This window comes from Sus scrofa, chromosome 1 (genome assembly GCF_000003025.6).
Source record: "Sus scrofa isolate TJ Tabasco breed Duroc chromosome 1, Sscrofa11.1, whole genome shotgun sequence".
In the NCBI taxonomy this organism is placed as follows: domain Eukaryota; kingdom Metazoa; phylum Chordata; class Mammalia; order Artiodactyla; family Suidae; genus Sus; species Sus scrofa.
The window spans coordinates 239,409,476-239,437,118 of NC_010443.5; the positions used below are offsets into that span (position 1 = coordinate 239,409,476).

At 48.9% G+C, this 27,643-nt stretch overlaps 1 protein-coding gene across 2 annotated transcripts in view; it reads left to right on the forward strand.

The window, feature by feature from the left end:
- The window catches only part of TMOD1 (tropomodulin 1), a 93,238-nt gene that overhangs the window by 34,326 nt on the left and 31,269 nt on the right, over nt 1–27,643 (forward strand). For both annotated transcript variants that reach the window (XM_003353588.5, XM_021066359.1), the window contains exons 3-6: nt 6,687–6,843; nt 15,712–15,831; nt 25,025–25,114; nt 26,002–26,132. In XM_003353588.5, the coding sequence (XP_003353636.2) occupies nt 6,687–6,843; nt 15,712–15,831; nt 25,025–25,114; nt 26,002–26,132 (498 nt within the window). The remainder of the gene's footprint in view (nt 1–6,686; nt 6,844–15,711; nt 15,832–25,024; nt 25,115–26,001; nt 26,133–27,643) is intronic.

Sequence of the window (27,643 nt, forward strand, 5' to 3'; positions counted from 1 at the left end):
AGTGCATCATGGCTATAAACGTGTATTTTGGCTCAGATCAGAGAGTGTCTAGAAATTTCTCCTCCTTAAAACCAACACTAACTTCCTTGCCAGCAGATAGCAAGGAGATCACCCAGGCCTTTGTCACAAGCAAATTTCCAATGAAGTAAGGAACCGAAGACCTGGGTTCCAGGGCCTTCACACCAAAGCTGTCTCCCAAAGCAAATCTCCCCCAACGCACTGGTCTTTGCAGTGAAGATATGCATGTGATGTGTACACCCCTGCAGAATCCCTCCATGCAGAAGGGACATCTGTCCTGGAAGAGCCAAAATGTTGCTTTCCTTTGAAGTAAATATAAAGAAAGCACATGCTCGGCAAATTTACCCCGTGCAGACCTTAAAATTAGGAGAATGAGACTTAAGTGTCTTAAAGGCTAGCCCGTTCCAGTCACCTGCAGGCACCAGGAAGCGTACAACAGGGACAGGCAGTGTAGAGGCTACTTAGCCACTGTTCTTTGCTCGTCAGGAAAGAAGACCCCACTTGAAAATCTCCAGTAACCTTCAAAGCCAAAACAATACATTGTGTTCCACACACGCTGTGACTGAGCCTTTCTTCTGGTTTTACTTCACTTCTCCCATTTACCTTCCACCTCCCTGGTTTCTCCAAATCATGAGCCCTTGGTGGGGTCCTGTCCCTGTGTCTTAGCACACTGCCCAGACACATAATACTCACTCTGTGGATGTTTGTGGATTAAATGAGAAATAAAGGAATGAAAGATATATTTCTACACATACAAGTTCAACAAATACTCTCCTGGTCAAAGGTGACTGCAAAATGGCTGTGGGAACACCTTCCTCACCAATGATGACTTGGGTCTTAAAGTCAATTTTAGGTTCTAAGAGTCACGAGAGGTCCTAGACAGTATTTTCTTAATCTATTTAACTCCTCCATGACTAATTTACTTATATAGCACCACACTCTGTAAAACAGGATGCTATTTTAAATCTAGCCACCTCTAGCCTGGCCAATCTCAGCATCATTTTTGGCCACCAGCACACAAAAAAAGCCTGTATCTTCAGCATTCTATGGACATTTAGTTGATTGCATTAGCTATTTTAATGAGTCTCCTCTCCATAATATAGTGCATTGTTTTGTTTTGTTTTGTTTTGCATTTTAGGGCTGGACTTGAGGCATGTGGAAGTTCCCAGGCTAGGGGTTGAATCAGAGCTGTAGCCACTGGCCTACACCACAGCCACAAGATGAGATCCCAAGCTGTATCTGTGACTTGCAGCACAGCTCAAGGCAATGCCAGATCCTTAACCCACTTATTGAGGCCAGGGATTGAACCCAAATCTTCATGGATACTAATTGGGTTTGTTGCTGCTGAGCCACAACGGGAACTCCAACATAGTACATTTTTAATAACACCTTTTTTTGAGATATAATTCACATACTATAAAATCCACCCTTTAAAGCATTCAGTGTTTCCTAGTATTTTCAGCGTTATATAACAATCACCGTAGTCAATCTTAGAACATTTTCATCACCTCAGAAGTAAACCTGTTCCTATTCACTGTCACTCCCCATTTCTCACCACCCTCCTCCTCTCGAGGCAACCATTAATCTCATTAATCTCCTTCCTTTTTTTTTTTTTTTTTTTTTTTTGTCTTTTTGCCATTTCTTGGGCCGCTCCCGTGGCACATGGAGGTTCCCAGGCTAGGGGTCTATTCGGAGCTGCAGCCGCCAGCCTACGCCAGAACCACAGCAACACGGGATCCGAGCCGCGTCTGCCACCTACACCACAGCTCACGGCAACGCAGGATCCTTAACCCACTGAGCGAGGCCAGGGATCGAACCCACAGCCTCATGGTTCCTAGTCTGATTCGTTAACCACTGAGCTACGATGGGAACTCCCATTAATCTCCTTTCTATGTCTACAGATGTCACTATTTTAGACATTTCATAGAGATGGAATCAGACACTGTATAGTTTTTGTGAGTGGCTTTTTTCACTTAACATGATGTTTCCAAGGCTTCAGCTGTGCTGTAGCATACAGCAGAACTTCATCTCTTTTTAGTGCCAAATAGTATTCTGTTGAATGGATATACCACACTTTATTTATACATTTGTCATTTGATAGACATCTGCGCTGTTTCCAGTTTTTAGTTATTAGGACTAAGGTTACTGTGACCATTCGTGTATGAGCTTTTATGTGAACATATTCTGTTACTTGCCTTAGGTATATATACCTAAGAGTGGAATTGCTATATCATAGGATAACTCTATTTTTACTCTTTCGAGAAACTTCCAGACTGTTTTCCAAAGGGGCTGCACCATTTTACATTCCCATCAGCAGTGCATGGGTGTTTCAGGGTCTCCACATTCTCACCAATGCTTGCTTTTACCTTTCTTTTTTTATTTTTTGGCCGTGCCCGTGGCATATAGAAGCCTGGGCCAGGGATCGAACCTGTGCCACAGCAGCAACTCCAACCATTGCAGTGACAATGCCTGCTCCTTAACCTGCTGTGTCACAAGAGCACTCTGTACCTGTGTTTTTTATTATCGCCATTCTAATGCGTGTGAAGTAGTATCTCGTTCTGGGTTTGATTTGTGTTTCCTTTATGCTTAATGATGGTGAGCATCTTTTCATGTGCTTACTGGCCATTTTTATAATCTTTTTTGGAGACATACCTATTCTGTAACAATATATTACTATTATTTGTCTTAAATTTTGAGTTTAAGGGATCTCTCTGTGTTCTGCATACTAGATCCCTCTCAGTTATATGATTTGCAAAAACTTTCTCCCAAATGGTGGGTTGTCTTTTTTACTCTCTTGATAGTTTCCTTTGAAGGACAAACATTTTCAGTTTTGATGGAGTCAAATTTATTTATTTTCTTCTTTTATTGCTCTTTGTTTTAGTATCATATCTAAGAAACCATTGCTGAATCCAGGTCTCAGAGATTTATGGCTATGTTTTCTTCTAAAAGGTTTATAGTTTTAGCTCTTACACTTTGATTTATTTTTATATACCATGTGAGTTCATACGCTGTTTGTGAAAACAAGTAAAAATGATAAGTAATCATGAGTTTAAAAATGTGCAACTGTCTTTGAGTTTAATTGAAAAATCATGTTGTATTTCACTAAATGTACCATTTAATGGAATAAAAATAACCTCCTAATGAGGCTGATATTCTCAGTATTTACTTTAAAAATCCAATAAGCTAAGAATTGCTGGAAAAGGCTGTGATGTTTTTGCTTTTTAAGAATCATCTGCTTTCATAAAAGAAGAATAGAGTTCTCTTGTGGTGCAGCAGGTTAAAGATGGGGCGTTACTGCAGAGGCCCAACTCCTTACTGTGGCACAGGTTTGATCCCTCACCAGGGAACTTCCATATGCCGCAGGTGCAGCCAAAAAATAAATAAATAAATTCATACAGAGATGCTGCTAAACCACCAAGAATGCGTAGAACAGCCCCCAGGACAGGGAACGTTCCAGCTTCAATGTCTCTTGTGCTGAGGCTAAAAAACTCTACTTCCCCCACCCCGATTTTGTTGATATAATTGACATCCAAATTTAAGGTGCAGAGCATAAAGATATGACTTACATATACCGAAATGATTATCACAGTAAGTTTAGTGAACATTCATCATCTCATATAAAGAAAAAAAAATGTGAAAAACCTTACTTTAAATCAGTGGCCTCTATCAGATCTATTCAAAAGATGTGAGTTTGCAAACCCTTTCCCGGTCAGTTACAACCTAGTATGTTTCCCCAGTCACAATACTCAGCCTTTCAGAGGCCGGAGTGTGCCCCAGCCCCTCACTGCCATCCAAATCCTTTATGGTGACAAAAATCGGTCAGGTCTTCCCTTCTGAGGATCATTGGGAAAACACTTGCTCTCCATGCTTAATTCATTTTATATTCATATGAGTTCATTGTTTAAATTTTAAGATACACTTGAATAACATACCCCCTGGCCAACATATGTATTTGTATTTTATCTGATTATAGAACAGCAACAATAGTCAGTAATAATTTGTGTGCTCACCGTGTCAGGCACTGTGCTAAGCACTCTTGTGCATTATCTGATTTTCTCAACATTTCTGAGGGAGCGACTCTCCTTATTCACATTTTAGAGCCGTAGAAACAGAGAAACCGTGAGATGCAGTGACTTGCCCAAGTTCATGTCACTGGAGACATCATTCCTTTAAGACAGAGCTTAAGCCCAGTGTGGGGTCAACTGTGAGGTGCTGGCATGTCACAGAATTTGATTCCTCCTCATGGGTAAACACAGATGGACATTTACGGGGCAGTTAGGCTGTTCCCTCTCTCAGCTGAGCGACAGTAAATGTACTTACACTGAGAACACACACACAATAGCCGCAGGAAATCCTCTCTCACCTGGAACAAGCCCATGGAAGCGTGGATCATCTGTGGACCATCAGCCATCCTTCATAGCATGTTGGACAGTGTCTGAATACTGCTGCTTAGGGAAAACCAGGGTGTCTGGGGCACCACATATATTCTCAACTCCTGTCCCTAAATCAGTCAAGGCTTTTTCTAGCTGCTGGCCATCGTCTCATAATATGCTCCAGCTCCCAAATGGCTCTTCTGACCTGTGACCTAAACCCATGTGCATGCACACCAGGCCCGCCCTCCAAGCTCCTGCATGTACCACTCACTGTGCCGGGCCCTTGCTCATCTCACCTCCGCCAGAGTTGGGCTCACGTTCTGGTCTCCGGATCTGACACCCATTGCTCTTACAGGAACAGCACTGTGGTGTTGAATAGTGGTAAACTGTCTTATTAAAAAAAGCATACTGCAGGAGTTCCCGTCGTGGCGCAGTGGTTAACAAATCCGACTAAGAACCATGAGGTTGTGGGTTCGATCCCTGGCCTTGCTCAGTGGGTTAGGGATCTGGCATTGCCGTGAGCTGTGGTGTAGGTCACAGACACGGCTCAGATCCCACATTGCTGTGGCTTTAGTGTAGGCCGGTGGCTACAGCTCCGATTAGACCCCTAACCTGGGAACCTCCATATGCCGCAGGAGCAGCCCAAGAAATGGCAAAAAGACAAAAATAAATAAATGAATAAATAAATAAATAAGACATACTGCAGTTAAATGGTAGAATTCCTCGCCCCCAGTTTATCCGTCTATGTGCCAGGCACAGAGCTCTCTTCGTACACCTGACTGCATTTCCCTCTCAGAGGGGGCTTTTAGGAAGGGCTTTGGCATATGAGTGACTGACAGAAGATGCACATTTTGCTGGTACCAGGATGGGGGATGGAGATGGAATGGCGGTCCAGTGTAGCCTGCTTGGGGGTGCAGCAAGAAGTGAGGTAAGGGAGTTACCATTGTAACTCAGCAGGTTACAAACCCCACTAGCATCCTTGAAGACATGGGTTCCATCCCTGGCCTCGCTCAGTGGATTAAGGATCGGGCATTGCCACAAGCTGCCGACCCCCACATAGCCTGGGGACCTAACTTCCACACGCAGCAGATGTGGCCCTAAAATGACAATTAAAAAAAAAAAAGATTCTGCTCTCATCAGCCTCCCCATATCCTCCCGACCTCCTGGAATGAAGAGGTGGGGAGGGCACGATGATCTGATTGAAGATTGCCCTCTCCCCCCTAATCTGAAGAAGAACCCTAGTTTTGTCCTAGATTTGGGTGAGTCTTTATTTGCTCTGGGCCTCAGTCTCCTCCCTAAGGGAGCGTGTGTGCACAGGATGATCTCTGAGCATCCTTGCACCCCTAAACTTCTTTGACTCTCCATAATACTAAGTGAAGTGAAGCGCATGTGACTCAAATCCACCCCGATTAGGAATTGCCGCTGGTAGCCAGCCCACACCTAGAAGCCTGCCCTTGTTTGAAGATGAAAACACAGGGATTGGTTGATGCTATCTTTCCTGAGAGGCGCATCTCCAGGGGCAACATTCAAAATATTTAACAGCCCGCCTGCATGCGTGAGCACCACAGTCAGGAGGGTAGAAAGCAGCTGGTAGAGCCATCCAGGGCTGCAGCCTGAAAGCGCTTTATACACAGCAGCTGGAAATACCCTCCTGCGTCCAAACACCAACTTAATCATATTCTTCCCTCAGCGGGTGCTCTCGGAGCACCCTGCCAGGCTCAGCCCCAACAACCCCCATCCCCTCACCTTTAAAAAACATTAGGAGTTCCCGTCGTGGTGCAGTGGTTAACGAATCCAACTAGGAACCATGAGGTTGCGGGTTTGATCCCTGGCCTAGCTCAGTGGGTTAAGGATCCGGCGTTGCCGTGAGCTGTGGTGTAGGTGGCAGATGTGGCTCAGATCCCACTTTGCTGTGACTGTGGCGTAGGCCGGTGGCTACAGCTCCGATTCGACCCCTAGCCTGGGAACCTCCATATGCCGTGGGAGCAGCCCTAGAAAAGGCAAAAAGACAAAAAGACAAAAAAAAAAATTAGAAGCTGGGAGGCAGGGTTGGTTAAGACACCTGAATCCTAGCCTCTCTCTGGCCCTGTCTGCCAGCGACCTGGGGCAAGTCCCTGCACCTCCTGGGCTCTTAGTTTCCTCACGTGTGAAAGAGTGACTTGGATTGATTAGCTGAGCTCAGAGCTCCCCATCGTTCACTGATGAGTTTCTGGAGAAGTGCGAGTCTTCCGCAGCTGATTGCTCTCTCTTTCTCTCTCTCTCTCTGTGTCACCTGTCCCACCACCGCCACTATAGAATGCACTGCTGCCTGCAGGCCTGAGGCAGAAGGATCAGACCACCAAGGCGCCCACGGGCCCCTTTAAAAGGGAGGAGCTCTTGGATCACTTGGAAAAGCAAGCAAAGGAGTTTAAGGACCGAGAAGATCTGGTCCCCTACACAGGGGAGAAGCGAGGTACTGAACATTGCTGCGCTGTTGAATGCGTCCTTCCCCAGGCGGCACGGAGAGCCAGCTGTATGGGCCAGATGTGACCGGGCCTCCTTGCCCTCATCTCTTCCTAGCCCAGAGTCATAAACCCAACTCCAGAGGCATCGATGCAGGAGGTGGATTTAATGCAGTCCCCTCCCCCCACAAGTGGTATCAGAACCTGAGGTCCCAGCCAGGCCCGTCCCTTCCAAATCAGGAGCAAGAGGGGCCCTGTCTCTGCCCTAAGACTTCTGCTCCTTCCCTCAAGTTGCGGCTGCAATTTCCCTTCATCTGTCCCTCTCTGCATCTCTGCCCCAGCCGAAGACAAGCCATCTAGAAGGCTCTAGAAGAGTGAGGCACTCCAACTACCCAGCCCTTCCAGAACTCACCCTAAGTTCCAAACTGTTCTCCTGTCCCCTTATATGGTGCTCACCCTTGCTCACTGCACTGCTGCCCTGCAGGCCGTCTTCTGTCCCCCAGATACTTCAAGCTCTTTCCTACCTCAGGACCTTTGCATGCATGCCCTCTGCCTGGAATGCTGGTCCTGCTATCTGGCTCTGTGCTGTCCTCAGGGCTGGCTGTCCCTCTTCTGTAAGAGGCATGATGGTTAGAAACACAGCCTGGAGCTGGATCTGCTTTGGCTGCAGTCTTTTTTAGGGCAGCACCTGTGGCATATGGAGGTTCCCAGGCTAGGGATCGAATCGAAGCTGTAGCTGCTGGCCTGCACCACAGCCACAGCAGCACTAGATTGGAGCCGTGTCTGCAACCTACGCCACAGCTCACCGCAACGCCAGATCCTTAACCCATTGAGTGAGGCCAGGGATCGAACCTGCATCCTCATGGAGGCTAGTCAGATTCGTTTCCACTGAGCCATGATGGGAGTTCCTTGGCTGCAGTCCTGGTACTACCAACTTGCTCGCTGTATGAACTCGAGTTCTTTTTTAACCCTCTGTGCCTTCAGTTCCTCATCTATAAAATGAGGATGATAAAAAGTATACCACCAGCATCCCAAGCTTGTTATGAAGATTGATTTATATATATAAAGCACTTAGAATAGCACCTGGCCCATCGTGAACCCTGTGTCCATTTAAGCTATTCTTACCCTTTTGGTCTCAACTGTGCTGTCTCCTCTTTCAGGGAAGCCTTTCCCATCTACGCTGTTTAGGACAAGCTGTTCCTTCATCTCCTCCCTGGTTGCTCACTCTCTCAGGCACTTGTGTGTGTCCTTTATAGCAATTCTTATTTTATCATTATCTCTTTATTTACACTGGCCTGTAAGATCTATGAGGGAGGGACTCAGCTGTTTTTGCCTCCATGGTTCCTGCAGCAGCCAGCACAGGGCCTGGTGTTACAGTAGGGCTCAGCAGAGACTTGTTAATGGAATGAACTCAAATTAAATTCATGCATAATGGATCGTGTGGGCTTCTTCCTTAGAGTATAAGCGCCATGGGCACAAAGACTGCATCTGACTTATCATTATAGCCCCAGACATAATAAACCCTGGCCTGTAATAAGCACCCAGTAAATACGTATTGAGAGAAGGCATTAATTCTCATTACGTCCCTAGGCAATTAATTGTTTATTTGTAGGCTTTTCCATTCTCCTCCACCTCGAGAATGGCAGCATGATGAGCCAAGGGTCCATGTCTGTGGCTTTCATCTCTGTATCCCTATTGCGTTAGCAAAGTGCGCTACACAGAGTAGCTGCTTGATAAATAATAAAAAGAAAGAGCAAGCAGGCGTGGGCATTGCAAGGACTCGGAGCAGTCCCAGTGCCTAGAGTTAGAGCTCAATCCAGATTTTACCCAACCCTGGGAAGGTCACCAAGCCTAAGATAGCTGGATTACAGAACTTTGAAAGACTGTGTGGTCTGAGGCATCCTGGAGGGAGTGGCAGGGAAAGGGGGCCTTGACCGAAAAGGCAGGGTGTGCCTGGCTGAGCACGTAGGCAGAAGATGGTTTTAACCAAGGTACCTGTGCCATGAGGAGTGATTTCTGTGCGGCAGGTAAACATAATAAAATCGCTGCATTTCATGGGGCCCTAAAACTCTCATTACCCCACCTTTGCATTTGAAAAATGGGGAAACCAAGGCTGGGAGAGTCAGCTGCTGGCCTGGGTGGACCCCTGATGCGTCGTTACCGGCATCTGCTCCCTCTTGTACCCATCCCCCTCCCAAGGGAGCTGGAGATGGGATGGGGGATGGGGAAGGGAATCTGGGCGGTACCCAAACCAATCCTGCTGCCCCTTCATGGAATGCGGACCTGGCCCAGAGCCGGGAACAGCTCTCCAGATTCCCAGAGCCTGAGTGCCTTCGGGAAAAACCGGGCTGATGCAAGGAGGGTACCTAGAATTTATTCTATTTTTCATATAATGACAAGCCTCATAAGTTTATCATCATCATCACCACCACCAGCATCTCATCATCAAGTATTTACGTGATGATTGTTGGAGCCCATATACAATGAGTAAGTGCGGATCTCCGCAGAGAGTGGGGGGAGGGACAGCTCCCACCTCTAACAGGCAGACCATTCCATCCAGCCCTACTGAGCATTTACCCCATGCTGGTCCTAGAGCTAGCCTGGCTGAGGGGAAATAGCATTCCAGTCACCACAAGAGCTGGAAGGATGTGGTCGAAGTCATAAAATGGTGCATAAATGGTGCAAAGTCCTGAAGAATGTGGACTTTCACTCACTCTCATTCAAGTGGGAGGATCAGAATAAAGGTCCATGCAAGATATTTTCATTATGCAGATTTAGCTGCATGTGCTGGAGAAAAAAGTAAAAAAGACTTAAGATGAAAGTTTAGTTGTCTTTCACTTAGAAGAGCTGCAGGGTTAGACATTCCAGGGCTGGTAAAGCATCTTTCTTGGCATTGGAAATCAAGACCCTTTCTAGTTTTTCATTCTGCCGTCCTTGCAGTATGTCCTTGTCCTCATGGCCCATCTGGCTGCTGAAGCTCCAGTCATCACACTCACATCCCAACTAGCAAGATGAAGGAAGGGAAGAAATCTGAGTCCTTCTTATAGTGTCTTAAGGTCACCACCCTTACTAGAGGCACCTACTGCTGCAGTATAATAAACCATAGGTCTTAAACATTTACTGAATGTTTATTCTAGTCATTACATCAGCCATTTTCACAGTTCATTTTCTTTTTAGATATTTCTTTTTGTCTTTTTAGGGCCACACCTGTGGCATATGGAGGTTCCCAAGCAAGGGGTCGAATTGGAGCTGTAGCCGCCGGCCTATGTCACAGCCACAGCAATAACAATGCCAGATCCGAGCCACATCTGTGACCTACACCACAACTCACAGCAACGCCGGATCCTTACCCACTGAGAGAGGCCAGAGATTAAACCTGAGTCCTCATGGATACTAGTCAGATTTGTTTCTGCTGAGTCACGATGGGAACTCCCTCTTTTTAGCCATTTTGTTTTCTTTGTATGTTTTGCCCTTTCCCAAATCCACCCCTGCTGAAGTTTATGATGCGTTTTCCCCCAGATGATTTTTTTGTCTGTTCTGCTCGTATAGGTAATTGATCTTTGCTATAAATGACTTAAATAACAAAACCAAGTAATTCAAAGTAAGTCTCTATAAATCAACTATACCTTAATTTAAAAAAAAAAAAAGGGTAAAATGACAAGAAAAACACAGTAAGTTTCTCCACTGAGACATAGGCACTGATCCCATTTTAGTGAATATCCTTCTGAATCTTGCACACCCCACCTCTCCCCACCTCTGGTCCAGTCACCATCATCTCTTGCTTTTGTGGGAGCCCTTAACCACCCCTGGCTTCCATCCTTACCCCACATCAGGCTTTTCTAATCAATAGCCAGTGTGAGCAGTTTTTTTTTGTTGTTTTTTTTGTTTTTTGTTTTTTGTTGTTATTGTTGTTGTTGTTGTTGTTGCTATTTCTTGGGCCGCTCCCGCGGCATATGGAGGTTCCCAGGCTAGGGGTTGAATCGGAGCTGTAGCCACTGGCCTACACCAGAGCCACAGCAACGCGGGATCCGAGCCGCGTCTGCAACCTACAACCACAGCTCACGGCAACGCCAGATCGTTAACCCACTGAGCAAGGGCAGGGACCGAACCCGCAACCTCATGGTTCCTAGTCGGATTTGTTAACCACTGCGCCACGACGGGAACTCCAGTTTTTTTTTTTAATTGAAGTAAAATTCACATTACATAACTATTTTAAAGTGAACAAAACCAGTTCCACTGATTTTGAGTAGAGTCCCATCTCTGCCTAGACCCCAAACATTTTCATTCTTCTGAAGTGAAACCCTGTACCCCACAGGCAGTTACTCCCCAGACCCCTCTGACCCCAGCCCCTGGCAACCACCAATCTATATCTACGGATTTCTTATTCGAGATGTCTCCCATACATGAAACCATGTAATAATGTGCATTTGTGTGTCTGGCTTCTTTCATTTAGAATGTGGTTTTGGAGACACTCTCATTCCCTTTTATTACCAAAAGATAGTCCACCATTTGTCCTTTCATCCCTTGATGAACATTTCAACATTGTTTCCACTTTTTAGCTGTTGGGATGGGTGCTGCTGTGAACATTCCTGTACCGGTATTTGTTTGAGTACATGTTTTCAGTTCTTTTGAGTAAATACTTAAGAGTGGAATGGCTGAATCACATGCTGATTCTACGTTTAATTTCTTTAAGAACTGCCACAGTGTTTTCTAAAGCAGTTGCAAACATTTTATGTTCCCACCAGCAATATACGAGGGCTCCGGTTTCTCCACATTCTTACCAACACTTGTTCTTTTCCATTTTGGTTGTTTGTTTGTTTTTAGCTTTTTAGGGCTGCACTTGCAGCATATGGAAGTTCCCTGGCTAGGGGTCAAATTGGAGCTACAGCTGCCAGCCACAGCCACAGCCACAGCAACGCAGGGTCAGAGTTGTGTCTGCAACCTACACCACGGCTCATGGCAATGCCAGATCCCCAGCCCACTGAGCAAGGCCAGGGATCAAACCTGCATGCTCATGGATACTAGTCGGATTCGTTTCTGCTGAGCCATGACGGGAACTCCCGCCATTTTGGTTTTGTCATAGACATTATCATGGTTGTGAAGTGGTATCTCACTGTGGTTTTGATTTGCATTTCCCTAATGACCAGCGCTGTTGAGCATCTTATCACGTGCTTGCTGGCCATGTGTATGGTTGACTGTCCATATCTGCAGGTTCCATATTTGCAGATTCAACCAACTGGGGATAGAAAATATTCAAAAATAAATTCCAGAAATTTTAACAAGCAAAACTTGTATTTGCCGCACACCAGCAACTATTTGTATAGCATTTACATTGTACTAGGTATTATGAGTAATCTAGAGATAATTTAAAGTATACAGGAGTGTGTACATAGGTTATATGCAAATACTGCCCCATTTTATATAGGAGACATGAGCTTGGATACCAAGAGGCAATTATATATCCTCTTTGGAGCAATGTCTTTAAGTCCTTTGCCCAGTTTTAAATTCAGTTGTTTTTCTTTTTGTTGTTAAGTTTTTGTTTTTGTTTTTGCTTTTTAGGGCTGCACCTGCAGCGTATGGAGGTTCCCAGGCTAGGAGTCAAATTGGAGTTGCAGCTGCCGGCCTACACCACGGCCACAGCAATGCGGGATCAGAGCTGTGTCTGTGACCTACGCCACAGTTCACGGCAACACCAGATCCTTAATCTACTGAGCAAGGCCAGGGATTGAACCTGTGTCCTCATGGATACTAGTCAGATTCGTTTGTGATGAGCCACGACGGGAACTCCTCTTTTTCTTTAGTTGCTTATTCTTTCATTGTCTATCTAGGATTACTTTGCCAAATCGAAGGTCATGAATATTTACACCTACGTCTTCTTCCAAGAATTTTAGTTTTAGCTGTTTAAGTCATTGATCCAATTCCAGTTTGTTTTTGTATATGGTGTGAGATAGGGGTCCAACTTGATCTCTTTGCATATGCACCTCAAGTTGTCCCAGCACTACTTCTTGAAGAAACTATTCTTTCCCCATTCAGTGGACTTGGCACCCTTCGTCAAAAATCAGTTTGCCGTAGATGGATGGGTTTATCTCTGGACACTCAATTCTATCTTACTGTTTTATATATCTATCCTTATGGTGGTGACACACCATTTAACTTTATAGGAAGGTTTTTTGTTTTTGTTTTTGTTTTCTTTTTAGGGCCACACCTGCGGCATATGGATGTTACCAGGCTAGGGGTTGAATTGGAGCTACAGCTGCTGCCCTATACCACAGCCACAGCAATGCCAGATCCTTAACCCACTGAGCAAGGCCAAGGATGGAACCCACGACCTCATGGTTCCTACTCAGATTTGTTTCCGATGCACCACGACAGGAACTCCCTATAGTAAGTTTTGAAATCAGGAAGGCTGAGTCCTCCAACTTTGTTCTTTCTCAAGATTGTTTTGGCTATCTGGAGCCCCTTGCAATTCCATATTAATCTGAGCACTGGCTTTTTCCATTTCTGCAAAAAAAGAGGGGAAGGAGTTCAAATTTTGAGAAGGATGACATCGAATCTATAGATTGCTTTGGGCAGTATGGCCATTTTAATATTGTCTTCCGGAGTTCCCGTCGTGGCACAGTGGTTGATGAATCCGACTAGGAGCCATGAGGTTGCGGGTTCGGTCCCTGCACTTGCTCAGTGGGTTAACAATCTGGCGTTGCTGTGAGCTGTGGTGTGGGTTGCAGACGCGGCTCGGATCCTGCGTTGCTGTGGCTCTGGCGTAGGCTGGTGGCTACAGCTCCGATTCAACCCCTAACCTGGGAACCTCCATATGCCCCGGGAGCAGCACAAGAAATAGCAAAAAGACAAAAAAATAAAATAAAATAAAAATAAAAATAAAAATTAATATTGTCTTCCAGTGCATGAACTTGGGATAAATCTCTGTTTATTTAGGGCTTCTTTCATTTCTTTCAGCAGTGTTTTACAGTGTTCCATGCACAAGTCTTTCACCTCCTTGGTTAAATTTATTCCTAAGTACGTTATTCTTTCGGATGCTTTTGTAGATGAAATTATTTTCCTAATTTCCCTTTCCCAAGTGTTTTTTGCCCATGTATACCACTTTATTTGTATGTTAATCTTGTACCTTTTTTTTTTGGTGGACTCTTTTCTGCATATAACATCATGTTATCTGTGGACAGAGATCATTTTACTTCTTCCCTTCCGGTCTGTTTTTTTCTTTTTCTTGTCCATTTGCTCTGACTAGAACTGTCAGTACAGTGTTGGGGGGCAGCAGTGAAAGCGAGCATCCTCATCTGTCACGATCTGAGGGACTCATTTCCTCACACTGTCAGCTCCTAGCTCACGGGCCATCTTCCCTGACCTCCCTCCCCCCAAACAGCGGAGCCCACCTCACATGGTCCCCTGCCCCCCTGAACTGACTAATCTTTTGCTCTCCCCTTTCCTTTGTAATGCTTGGTACTATCTGATATCTTTACCTGTTTGTTTACTACACGTCTCCTTTCACCAAACTCTGCACTGTTCACTTCTGTCCCCTGAGAGGCAGGAAAGGTGCCTGGCACATAGGAGGCACTCAATCAATATGCGTTGCATGAAGAGATATATATATATATGTATATGTGCAACTTTTCACTAGTGGAATGAAAGAATTCATGCTCTTTTGTAGGCTTGCTTTTTCTTTTCTTTTCTTTATTTTTTTGTCTTTTTAGGGCTGCACCCGCGGCATATGGAGGTTCCCCGGCAAAGGGTCTCATCAAAGCTGTAGCCGCTGGCCTACACCACAGCCACAGCAATGCAGGATCCGAGCTGAGTCTGCAACCTGCACTACAGCTCACGGCAACACCACATCCTTAACCCACCGAGCAAGGCCAGGGATCGAACCCACAACCTCATGGTTCCTAGTCGGATTCATTAACCACTAAGCCACAACGGGAACTCCTAGACTTGCTTTTTCAAACAACATTTTGTCTTGGGCCTTTTCCTTTCGAAGCAAGTAGAGATCTCTGTCATCTTTTATAATAGCAACTGTTGGAACGCCGCCATACAGCTATCCCATAACTTCCTCAGTGGTCCCTCTTGGTGAGCCCTGCAGTGACCACCCTTGTGCCGGCCTCTTTGCTTCCTTGTTCAGTTATGAGTCTGACACTTTAAAAATATAATGTCCCAAGAGATGTTATATTTTCTCCCTAGTCCTCTTTTAATAATCCGAGTGTATTTTATTTATTTGGTTTAGAAATGCTTCTAAATTTTTCTCTCATACCAGAACCCTTGTTTAGAGTATTCCAAACCCTGGCATTCTATTGTATTTTTCTATTTTTTTGTTTGTTTGCTTGCTTTTTCAGGCTGCAGCCAAGGCACATGCAAGTTCCCAGGCTAGGGGCTGAATAGGCGCTACAACTGCTAGCCTACGCCAGAGCCACAGCAACACGGGATCCGAGCCACGTCTGTGACCTACACCACAGCTCATGGCAATGCCGGATCCCCAACCCACTGAGCAAGGCCAGGGATCAAACCCGTATCCTCATGGATACTAGTCGGATTCGTTTCTGCTGCGCCACAGTGGGAACTCCCATTTTTCTTTTGTATTTTTTTTTTCCTACTTACAGATTGTTAAAATGAAAGAACAACGTTTTCCACAGTGAGCAGTCTCTTTTGACCGAGTTACAAAGTTATTCTTTTCAAACATGAAGGCTGCTTTGTTGGAGATCTCTGGTTCCCTTTCTTTGGGCAAGTTTGGGTCTTGGTGCCCAGAGGGAGAAGCTCTCGGGGAGCCTCCACATGAAAGGATCCACGGGACTCAGGGATGGTCCCTCTGGGGCCATCGGAGGGGGTTGTCCCACTGCAGCCACCCTCCCTATAACGGGCACCCTGTGTGTTTTCAGGAAAAGTCTGGGTCCCCAAGCAGAAGCCGATGGACCCTGTGCTGGAAACTGTGACGCTGGAGCCAGAGCTGGAGGAGGCCCTGGCAAACGCCTCGGACGCAGAGCTGTGTGACATTGCAGGTAAGAGGTGTTCCTGGTGCTTACACGTGTCCTCCGACAGTGTTTGACCCATATCTGCCGGGGAGCCTTGGACGGTTTATTTCAACATAAACACCCTCTCTGTTTCTAACAAGGGCCAGAGGAGAGAGAAATCTATTATCAAAAATCAGAATGAGGAAAATAGAGCTAAAACCACCCAAGCCCTCCCCACCGTGGAGCCAGCTATTGCTGCCATGAGACCCCCATCCTGGAGGGACGTGCAAGGACCCTGGGGAGGGAAGCCTGGGCCTTTCTCCAGCCATTGCATCAAATCCTGTCTAGGCCACCCGGGAAGAGAGCATAGAGGGGGCTGCCAGCATCTCAGGTCCAGAGGCTCACAGAGGGCTGGAGCAAGTCATCTGATTTTACCATTTTGCGCAGCTCTGAGAGCCAGACTTGGAGGCCATTGCCCCATATCTCATATTTGTACAACGCCATCCATCTTCATGTGTGTTTCCTGTGGTCTTCACAAACCACCCCTACAACTCCAGAAGGTAGCTTGACATCCAGAGCCCTTCGCCACCTTCTCTTGTCGCCTTGATACTGTCTGGTCCCTTCCACACTGAGGGTCAGGCTCTGGCCACGACAGACACCCTGCATGCCCCCCATGATGCTGTGCTCCCCGGGCCAGTGCGAGTAGGTGGTCCTTTCATTCTGCAGTCCTGGGGGCCACTCATCCTCTCCCATATGATGACAGGTGGGTGGATGGGGTAGCGAGAGGCCAGGCAAGTGGGAAGGGAGAGGAAGACAGGGTCAACTGTGAGGTCAGAGGAGGAGCCCAGATTTCTGGCTCCAGAGACTAAATGGATGTTGGTGCCGTTAATGAAGGGGATGCATTAGTCCGCTCGGGCTGCCCTAACAAAGTACCAGGGTCTGGTGCCTTAAACAGCAGAAATGCACTTTCTCAACAGTTCTGGAGGTTCGAAGTCCACGATCAAGGTGTCCATAGGTTTGGTTTTCTCTGAGCCCTCTCTCCTTGGCCTTCAGAGGACCATATCATCTCACTGCATCCCTCTGTGCATGTGTCCCCTGATGTCCCTTTGTGTGTCCTCATCTCTTCTTGTAAGTAAACCAGATAGATGGGTTTAGGACCCACTGTAATAGCCTCATTGTAACTTAATCACTTCTTCAAAGACCTTATCTCCAAATTTTGTTACAAATTCTAAGGTAGTCGACAGGAGCTTATTCAACATACTGGAGTGACAAATCAGGACAAAATCAGCTACTTTGGAGGAACACAATGCAGCCATGACAGTGGGGGAGGAGTAGGTGTAGGGGAAACGCAGTGTTCAATTTGCAGCCTTGGGAGTCTGCGGTACGTGGAACTCTAGTTCCGCAAGGGGTCCACGCTGGAAATAGAGAAGCGGGTGTCATTAGCATCACCAAGCTCCAAGCAGAGGGCCCAGAACAAGTGGGGGCCTGGGGCTCTGGAGGCAAGGGCCCTGGCCAAGGTCTTTGGAAGATGAGGAGTGGAAATGAGGTGCAAGTAGCCACAGTGGGGGCCAGGTGGCCACAAAGGGGCCGGGAACCAAAGACCGAATCAATCTGGGCGGACTCTAAGGCAAGAGCTAAGGAGACAGAATGAGGTTTCAGGACTAGGAGACTCAGAGGCATTTGAGGCCAGAGGCCAGGTGAAGCCACCAATCAGTGCCAGGGGACTCAGCCAGCCACAGCTGTCTTCTGCCTCTCATATCCTCCTCCTGCTTCTCATAGCTGTTATGTATGAGGCTTGATGAGCTTCCTGGCAGAGGGTGGCGAGTGGCCCTGAAGCCGTGTTGCAGGGACCTAAGGAGTAAATGAGGAGAGCCAGTGTGGCGCCCCTCCATCCACACAACCCTCTCCAGAAGAGGCAGGACATTTGGGAAAGGACCAAGGGCAGTGGCTTGAAGGGTGTCAGGGTGGAGAGAGTGGGGCATTCGTGTTCACGGTGAAGCCCCGAACAGTGAGGATTTCACGCCATTGGAAACAGCGAGCTTCACTCAGGAAACTCAACCAGTTTGCTTTGCCATTCAAGATGTGTTTTGTCAAAAGCCACCCAAGTTCTATTGGATCCCACATCACACTCAGGTATTCTGACTGAATCATCCCCCTGGCGAAGGTCCCCTTGGAGTTCCAGGTAACCTGCGACACAGGGCCGTGGGTGGGTGACATGGGTGTCCAGCAGCTCTGCACTGACTCACCCGGGGGCTGTTTTTATCCTGGTCTTTCTTCTCCCATCACCCTCCGTGATATCACCCCCCTCCTTCGGCAGCTCACAGGGACTATCAAATGACCCTGCTGTCAGAACCACCAGTTCCTGTGCCAGAAAAGAACGGCGATACTGTGCTAAGTTTCGGTATTGATTTCTTGAAACAGTTCCTCTTTATTTTTGTCAGTGTCACTAATTATTAGTATCTGTTGGTGATACCATACGCTTCCGAGGTCCGGAAAGGAGTCGGGAGCTGTAAGGCGACACCAACATTAACGGGCGACCCTTGGACACCTGTTCTTGTATGTCAGCCATTCGAAAGGTGGCAGTGCAAGGAGGCTCAGAATCCTTGTTGACCTCCAGCTGTGTCCCCAGAGCTAGGGGTGTTGCTTTCCATACTTTGCGGCATTTTTTTTTTTTTTTTTTTGCAGCCTAATAAGTAAGTTTCACCCATGTCCCCATTTTACAGATGGAGAAAGTTAACAGTGAGGTTATCCTTTCCCATGGGGTTTGAACCCAGGCAGCTTGGTTCTAGGGCCCACTCACAGCATCGTCACCCAACGGGATAAAGCCCTCAGGGGTAGGGGAGTGAACACAGGATAGTGAGAGGGGAGGCATGGCCGAGACTCACAGAGTCAGCTCAGGGAGGATGGGGCCAGATTAGGAAAAGCTCTGGATGTCATGCTAAGGCAGCAGCACCCAGGCCTAGGGGAGTATTGGGAGAGGCCGGATGAAAGCAGGGGTTTGGGCAGAGAGATGGTTGTGTTCGGAGGATGCGGGATGTAGGAGACAAGCCCCCGGTGAGGCCAAGGGTCCAGGTGGACTGTGTCTGAGACGTCAGTCTGTCTGGGACTGACTGTTCCTAGTGCTGGATCAGAGGCCGGGAGGCTGAGATGATGAGATGATGCCAGGCTTTCTGGTCTGAGGCACCAGAAAACAGAGCTGGGTGCCTACAAGGACATGAAGAGAGCGGCGCAGCCCTGAGTCAGTTTCAAAGACAGCACAAGAGGAGGCGATAGAGGCGGAGTGTCTCGTCAGAGTGCTGGGTGCCTCGTCGGGGGTGGAGCCCTTCTTAAGGAGGGGGCAGCTGGCTCTATGAGTGGGTGACTCATTAGAGAAAGGAGGGGCGGGGGGCTGGGCACAGGGTCTGATGTTGCCTCTGGTCCTCGAAGCCACTCCATTCCCAGGCAGAGCACTCCTATTAACTTAGGCTCCGATTGTTCTGGGCTAGTTGTAAGAAAACAGCGCGGTTCCTGCCCTCTAGCAGAGCTGAGGTTAAGCAAATACGGAGGCCAACATGAAAGGACCAGTGGGAGTTAGTGTCATAGGGGAAAAGGGCCAAGGGCAGGAGGGGCTTGTCAGGTGGTGGGGCTGCAAAATAAGTGGGGTGGGGGGATGCCTTCCAGGGACCAACAGCACCAACAGAGAGGCTCTGAGCTGGGGACGAGGCAGCTCCTCTGAGCCATAGCTCTGCAGGTGCATGTGCCGCAGGCTTGATAGCTGGTGACAATAGGAACACGTAGGAGGACACCCGGCACGTGTGTCACACTGAGCAAGCCCTGTGACCTCTCACTCGCTCATTTGTTTTCTTGCTTGTGCATCTTTTCTGCATTCATTCATTCACTCACGGAGTCTGCCCATTGCTAGGGTGAGTCAGCCCCAGCCCCTGACCTGGGGGGCCTGGGATGGGATGAAGAGGACAAACTAGAAACACATAGATTTAAAAAAAAATTTTTATTAAAGTGTAGTTAGTTACAAGGCTGTGATAATTTCCGCTGTACAACAGAGTGACCCAGTCATACATATACACATACGCATTCTCGCTCAGATTCTTTTCCCACATGATCACAGAATACTCGGTAGAGTTTGCTGGGCTATACAGCAGAGAAACACATAGATATTGACATGAAGTGTCATCATAGGCTGATGAGCAGTACTCTGGCCCTGACTGTGCTAACTCCTTGGCATGTGGCCTTGGGTTGTAGCTGAGAAGCCACTGGGCGTCAGCTGCCAGGACATGCGTGATCCATGCCTCCCCTCCCCCTGGCTCACCTTTAGAGACCCTCAGACAGGGCAGGACCCAAGAGGGTAGGGAGACTCACCCTTCAGAAGGGCCAACGCACCCTGGCCAGTTGGCACCCCTGGCTCTTATGACCATAGAGCAGTCTTAGCCAGGCCACCCCGGCTTCTGGTGTATTTTCACGTCCTGAGGTACCTCTCCTCCTCCTGTCCTATGCAGGTCAGGAGGTGGCTTATCCAGAAGCAGCAGGTGTGACCGCTCCCCAGTCCTGGGCCAGAGCCAACTTCTCTCACTTGATCCCAGGATGCAGGAAGACACCTCCCTGCCATCTGCCCCAAGCCAGCCTGAACGCTTGGCGGCTGGAGGAGCTCAGGATATGTGCTGCTATCTCTCGGTGTCCTAAGTCAAATTACCGAGTGAGTGAACCCTGCCAAGGCAGAGCGAGGAGCGAGAACTCGATGTTCTTTTTCAGAGTTCAAAAATAGTCCTTTTTGAGTTTTGAGGAAGATCTAGACTTTTTTTTTTTTTAAAGAAATCACATTCCCCAGGGCTAAATTCAGCCTTGCTAATATCTGCGAAGAATGAAGCAGCAGGCCGTGTTGATGGGCTGTTTTTCTCCATCACTCACTCCTGGTGACATGGAGTGTGCAAAACCAAGCGAGGAGAAAAGTCGTGACTCGGGGCTGGAGGAGAGCCGGGGCAGCGAGGGACAGGAAGGCTGGCTTCAGAGCCACCAGGCTTCCTGCTTGGCAGCAGAGATTTAGCTTGGCCTCCTTCCCCCTTCTTCCTTCCTTCCTTCCTTCTTAGAAGCTTAATCTCCTCTGAACTGTGAAATGGTTTTATTTCTTCTTCAGGCTGCTATTGACATACACAGCCTCCCAGAACATGCATCGTCTGTCCTTAGAACTCTGAAGTTGAGGGAAAGTTTTAAACAGTAGATCTACTGCTCACTGAGTGTGTGGAGGTGTGGGTGGGAACAACTTAGAAGCCAGGAGGGTCCTCGCCAGACAGTCTTTGATCACCCATTTCCCTCTTGAGTCTGCTGGAAAAGTGGGGATCGACAGAACCTGCCCTGGGATGCTTGTTGTAAAATCAAAGCACATAAAAAGGTGAGAAATTACCATGTGGCTATGAAGTCCCATGTGAAAGTAAGAGATCATCCTTCAAACACACTCCATTTCTACAGGTGCAAACCCTGAGACCCCAAAAGTGGAAGCGACCTGGACAGGTTACCGATGCCTGTTGGAATAAAGTCTATTCCAAAGGGTTGTTGCGAGAATTCAGGGAGATGACATCAGGCGGTGTTCCCAACCTTGGCTGCCCATTAAAACTACCTGGGGAGCTTTAAAAAGACAGGTGCCTGGCCTCGGTCCCAGGGATGGTGGTTTGGTTGGTCTGGGGTAGTCCTGGGCATCAAGAGGTTCAGAAGATTCCCAGTGATTCCTAGAGCACAGCCAACTGAGGGTCACTGATGTCCAGCCTTCTCTTTAACCGTGCTGGTGAGGGCGTGTGGCCATCTGCCACGTGTCCAGCTCCATCTCTGTCCAGCCCCAGGTTCCATCAGATTAGTACCAAGGCCCAGACTGGAGCCACATCTCTTTCCTCTGCCCCCTCACCACTCCTTGTAACTGTTCTGCCTCTGCCCCCTCTTTGTGGACCAGAAGCTTTCATTTGAGCACAAAAGGCATTTGCCATTTTCTACGTCTCTATACATTCTAAGCAAGACAAGCCAGCCCTATGAGGTTACATCTTGCCTGTGATTCCCAGCAACCTTTCCAAACTGTTTTTCCAAACCTGGAATCCCGCAGCAGCCCAAAACCACCATCCAAGCCGCTCTCTGTTTGGGAGCTGGGAGAGCCGGCTGCAGAAGGTGATCTGATTCACCTGCTGCTGACTCAGACCTCACCTCCTTCTGTAGCCTAAGTGGAGACGTAGCCTAAGTGAAGCCCAGAGAGCTCAAAGAAGTGCAGATGCCTCTCTCGTTACCAGCTCTCCGTAGTGATGAGCAGGCAAGTCTAATTTTAGCAGAGAAGACTCCGAGAATGTGAGAAACAGAAGGGACTTTGAGATCATTTTGTCTTATGGTTCTTAGCTCCCACGAAGCATCAAAAGTCATCCAAAGAGATTAAAAACACATCTCCGGAGACGGAGATCCGTTCATCCAGGAGGAGCACTGGTACTGTCTTAAAGCTCCTTAAATTTGTATGTGCAGCCATGATTGAGAAACAGTGGTCTGGTCTCACCCCGCATTGTACAGAGAAGGCTGAAGCCCACAGAGGAGAGGGGACTTACCCATTTCACACAGCCTTAGGGGCAGAGTCAAGACTGGAACTTGGGGAGTTCCTATTGTGGCTCAGCAGGTTAAGAACCTGACATAATGTCCAAGAGGACGCAGCTTCAATCCCTGGCCTCGCTCAGTGGCTTAAGGATCTGGCGTTGCCAGGAGCTGTGGCATAGGCTGCAGATGCGGCTCGGATCCCCTGCTGCTGTGGTTGTGGTGTAGGCCAACAGCTGTAGCTCCGATTTGATCTCTAGCCTGGGAACTTCCATATGCCCCAGGTGCAGCCCTAAAAATAAAAAAACAGAACAAAACAAATTTGGAACTTGGGTCTCTTGACTCTTCACTGAAGACTTGAGTGTTGTCTCCCTAACTAGAAATCGTGTCTAATGAAATGGCCAGGGGAATTTTTTTTAATGAGCAAATGTTTACAAAATACCATATTCTGGAAGAGGTAGAAGACAGACAGTATTCATCTCTGACCTCTGAAAGCCCACCGTCCAGTAGGGAAAGTGCACGTGTACCCAGGTAGCTCTAATACTGGATAGACTATGTACTGTGCTAAGGACACCAGGGGCTATGAGAGACCAAGAGAGAGAAAAATGGAATCCAGGAGGACTCCTTAGGGGAGGAAGCATTATTCCTTGATCTTGAAGGATGGGGAGGTAGGATTGTTAGATCAAATACAGGCTACTCATTTGGATTTGAATTTCAGAAAAACAATGAATACATTTCTATATAAGATCTCAAATGCTGAGTGGGACATTCAAACCAAGACATTATTCATTGGTTATCTCACTTGAAATTTAACCCTGTATGAAAATATAGGCGATCTGGTTTGGGGTTTGTTTTCATTTTTGTTTTTTGGGTTTTTTTTGGGGGGGGTCATGCCTTTAGCATGTGGGAGTTCTTGGGTCAGGGATAAAAGCCCACACCACAGCAGTGACAACACCAGATCCTTAACTGCTAGGCTACCAGGGAACTCCTATCCCGTATTTTATTTGCTATATCTCAAAACCCTCCTGGGGGGCATTTCAGCAGTGGGCGGTGCAGATGGAGAGAGGATCTCCAGCAGACGGGTGGAGCTGGCGGAAGCAGGAGCATCTTCTGAGCAGTGACCCTTTGTCACCAGAGCCAAAAGAGAGTGGCCAAGGGACAAAGCTATTGAAGCAGGGAGCCCAGGGAGGAGAGGTGAAGCCAGGCTCTGGGGTCACAAGGCCCCGTCCTCCCACGGGAGGCTGGACACCATGCCAGCCCACAGTGCGCACGCCATTCCCTCTGCTCCATAGTCAATGCTCCACGTTCCGCCTGAGCCACAGTCCTGGGACTCGAGCCAGGCCATATCCCTCCCTGCTCAGGCCACACCAGAAAAAGACATGCGAACCCTTTACCTCAGCCTAGAAGATCCTGTAGGATGTGACCTTGCCTGTTGGAATAAAATCTACTCCAAAGGGTTGTTGCGAGAATTCAGGGAGATGACATCAGGCAGTGTTCCCAACCTTGGCTGCCCATCAAAACTACCTGGGGAGCTTTAAAAAGGCAGGTGCCTGGCCTCGGTCCCAGGGATGGTGGTTTGGTTGGTCTGGGGTAGTCCTGGGCATCAAGAGTTCAGAAGATTCCCAGTGATTCCAGAGCACAGCCAGCTGAGGGTCACTGATGTCCAGCCTTCTCTTTAACCCGTACTGGTGAGGGCGTGTGGCCATCTGCCATGTGTCCATCTCTGTCCAGCCTCAGGTTCCTCTCCTCTCTCGCCTCCCCCCCCCCCCCAGCTGAGGGCTTCCCACGCACTTTTCCTCTGCCCAAAATATTTTACCTCCTTTCTCTTATCTTGGCCAACATGTGTTCCTCGCTCTCCCCCCACACGTCCCTCTGTTGTCTTCTCCCAGAACACCCTGAACCTTCGCTTTCCAAGCCTCAGCATACTCTGCACTTATGTCTTTAGTCGTGTACCTGCTTCGTCTCTCTTTGCCAGCAGACCGCCAGCCACGCGGCAGAGGCCCTGTCTTCCTTGTTCCTCGATTTCCCCATCCCACCCTGGAGCTGGACATATGAGGCTGGCCCTCCATAAATGTGGGACAGATGAACGGATGAAGGAGCGACTGATCACAGGAGGGATGTGGTCAAGTTTGCATTTCCAGAGAGCAATGACAGCTCTGGGCCAGATGCTGGTGGCATCTGGAGGGGTAGGGAGAGCCTGAGGCCAGAAGGCCAGTGATTACACAGCTATGATGATACAGCCAAGCGCCAATAGGGCCTTGACCAGGACAGAGGATGGAGGTGGGACAGATGAGGGACACTTAGAGGCGAGGGAAGATTTGTGGGGGAAGGGGTGCCGCATGGCTGAGGGTCCATCCCGAGGGACAGGCAGGATGCATGATGGAAGGTGTGTGATCCAAAAGGAGAGGCTGTTGCCAGGAAAGAGGAGTTCTGTTTCAGCCAAGCTGGGTTGGATGCACCAGGGGGACACTGGGGGCAAGCTAGGAATCTGAGAGCGGAGACTAGAGAAACTGAGGAGAGAGATGCGAGGGTCCTATCAACAGAGGCGAGCGTGAAAAGCCACGTAAATTTTAAAGTTCACATGCAAGCGTTTCTTGCCATTTCTGCGAGCAAAAACTTCTGGGGCAGGGAAGGTCCGTGCCCAGGAGGCTGTGTCTGAGAGGCGCATCATGGGCCCTTCATATCCCCGCAGCTATCCTGGGCATGCACACGCTCATGAGCAACCAGCAGTACTACCAGGCCTTGGGCAGCAGCTCCATCGTGAACAAGGAGGGACTCAACAGTGAGTACCGGCCCCCCCCACCCCCTGGCCCCGGTGATGGCGCCTTGGGAGTGATGGGTCCTCCGGCGTCTGGCCCCCTCCACCCACTTATGCTCTCTGGCTCATTGCAGAAACTCAGATTCCAAGTGGCCAAATCTATCCACCTTTGCCCTTTACTCTCCTGGAATTTGTGACTTCCCACCCCGGTGTTATCAAACACCCTCCTATATTTCCTTCTCTAAGCTTTAGAGGTTCTTATATTCAATTTTTTAATCCACCAGGAGTTCATGTTTGGGTGTGGTGTGAGACAGAGCAGATGTTCATTTTTTCACATCAGCATCCCATTGCCCCACCATCACTTGGCAAAATTCATCCTTTCCCCTCCGCGTTGGGGCTCCGCCTTGATCATACATGTCCATGTATCCACACGGGTCTGTCTCTGGGTGCCTCTCCTGTCCCATGAGTTCCTTGTCTTTCTTGTGCCCACATAGTGCTGTCTGAATCACTCCACTGCCCGGTTCCAAGCTGGCATTTATGCCCCAAAGAGAAATCAGGGCGCCCGGGCACAGTTATCCCTCCGTCGGGACGGCCCACCTTCCTTTCCCATCCAGGCTTCATTTTATCCTCACAGGAGCCCCCTGGGTCGAATGCCTGTCCACACGCTGCAGATGAGGGACACTGAGGTTCAGACAGCTTAGCGCATTCACCCAGTTCTTGCAGGACGGCAGAAGCCAAGGTCTAGTAGGGCCCAGACCCCTGGCCCCGTCCACCCACCCCATCCCTATAGGCCCCGTGCCACACAGCCTTCTGTGTCCCTGAGCTCTGCTGCCTCCCTTCCCGTGTCCCTGTGTCAAGGGCGGCTGATGCCCCGTCTCTGTGAGCCACCTCTCTTTTGCCGGCCACCCTAGGTGTGATCAAACCTACACAGTACAAGCCTGTGCCCGATGAGGAACCAAATGCAACAGACGTGGAGGAAACGCTGGAGCGGATAAAGAACAACGACCCGAAACTTGAAGAGGTCAACCTCAACAACATCCGGGTGAGGCCCCTGTCACTGCCCATCCCCTGTCGGGGAGGGAAAGCCATGTCCCGTGCCATGCAGACCCAGGCGGCCCAGGCCTGGCTGTGCAGAGGAAGCAGGGTCCTGCTTGGACTCTGGGTGCTTTGGATCAGGGAATAGGGGCCACACCTTCTGGAGCAAGGCCTGTGTAAACCAGCACAGCCCATGATCCTGGTTTCTTCTGGGGACTGACATCAGACCCAGAGGTTTCCCTGAGCCAACCCAGCTTTCGACACTGGAAACCTGCCACCTTATTCAAAACCCTGAGAGCTTCTCTGAGATAAAATCATGAATCAGACACATGGGGCTGCACGGGATCTCAGGGCTGGAAAAGCCAGGTGCCCACCAGGCTCCTGGGGTAACCCAAGCCCTGGGAGGGACCTGGCCCTGAACCAGTGCCTCGTCCTGCAACCCTGGAACGGAGCTGCCGGCCCTAACGTCCAAAGACACGTTCTGAGCTGTCAGCCTGCCTCTCTCCAGTCAGTTCCCGTGTGACCGCCAAGGGCAGAGGGGGCCAAACAGACCATCCCACTGTGGACGGGGTGCAGGAGGAATTCAGAAGCAGGACCAGCTGCCTGCCCACCTGCTCAGCCTGGAGGCCAGCAGGATTAGTTCCCAAGGGTGTGGACGTAAGATAAGAAGTGGGCCCCCCACTCCCCGGCTCCCCTTTCCTTTCTTCTCTGCTTTCCTTTAAGTGGCTGCCAGCCCCACAATCAGATTGGAAACCTGCGCCTGCAGTGCTCGCCTCCACCTGGCTGCCCCCTGCTCTGCTCCCACGGGGGCTGAAGTGACGCTGTGAAATGAGAGATCTGTTCAAACAGAGCCAGGCTCTCTCTCCCGGGTGCCTCCACTGTCTGCCGGGTGTGCGGTGGGAGACACTGTCACGATTCAGAGCTGTGGGCCCTGGCAGCACACATGGGCTCGGGGAGGCCTGGGGCTGTGGAACCTGGCCAGCCCTGCAGTGGCTTGGCCCTAGCCAGGCCTCAGTTTCTCCTCTTCATGTGTGGCAGTTGGACTAGATCAGTGGTTTCACTTGAGTTTTTTGTTTGTTTGTTTTGTCTTTTTAGGGCCGCATCGGTGACATATGGAGGTTCCCAGGTGAGGGGGTCTCATCAGAGCTGCAGCTGCCGGCCTATGCCACAGCAACAGCTATGCCAGATCTGAGCCACATCTGTGACCTGCACCACAGCTCATGGCAACACCGGATCCTTAACCCACTGAGCACGGCCAGGGATCAAACCTGCATCCTTATGGATGCTAGTCGGGTTCATTAACTGCTGAGCCATGATGGGAACTCCGAGATTTTTTTCTAATGCCAGTGCCCAGTCCCACTCCCCCAGAGATTCTGATTCCATTGGTCCAGGCAGCCCTGAGCCTTAGCATCTCATGAAAGTGCATCAGGCACCTCTGATGTGTGGTTGGACTGAGACCCTCCAGGACAGATGTCTCTTAAAGATCATCCCGGGCAATGCCCTAACCTTCGTTTTCCA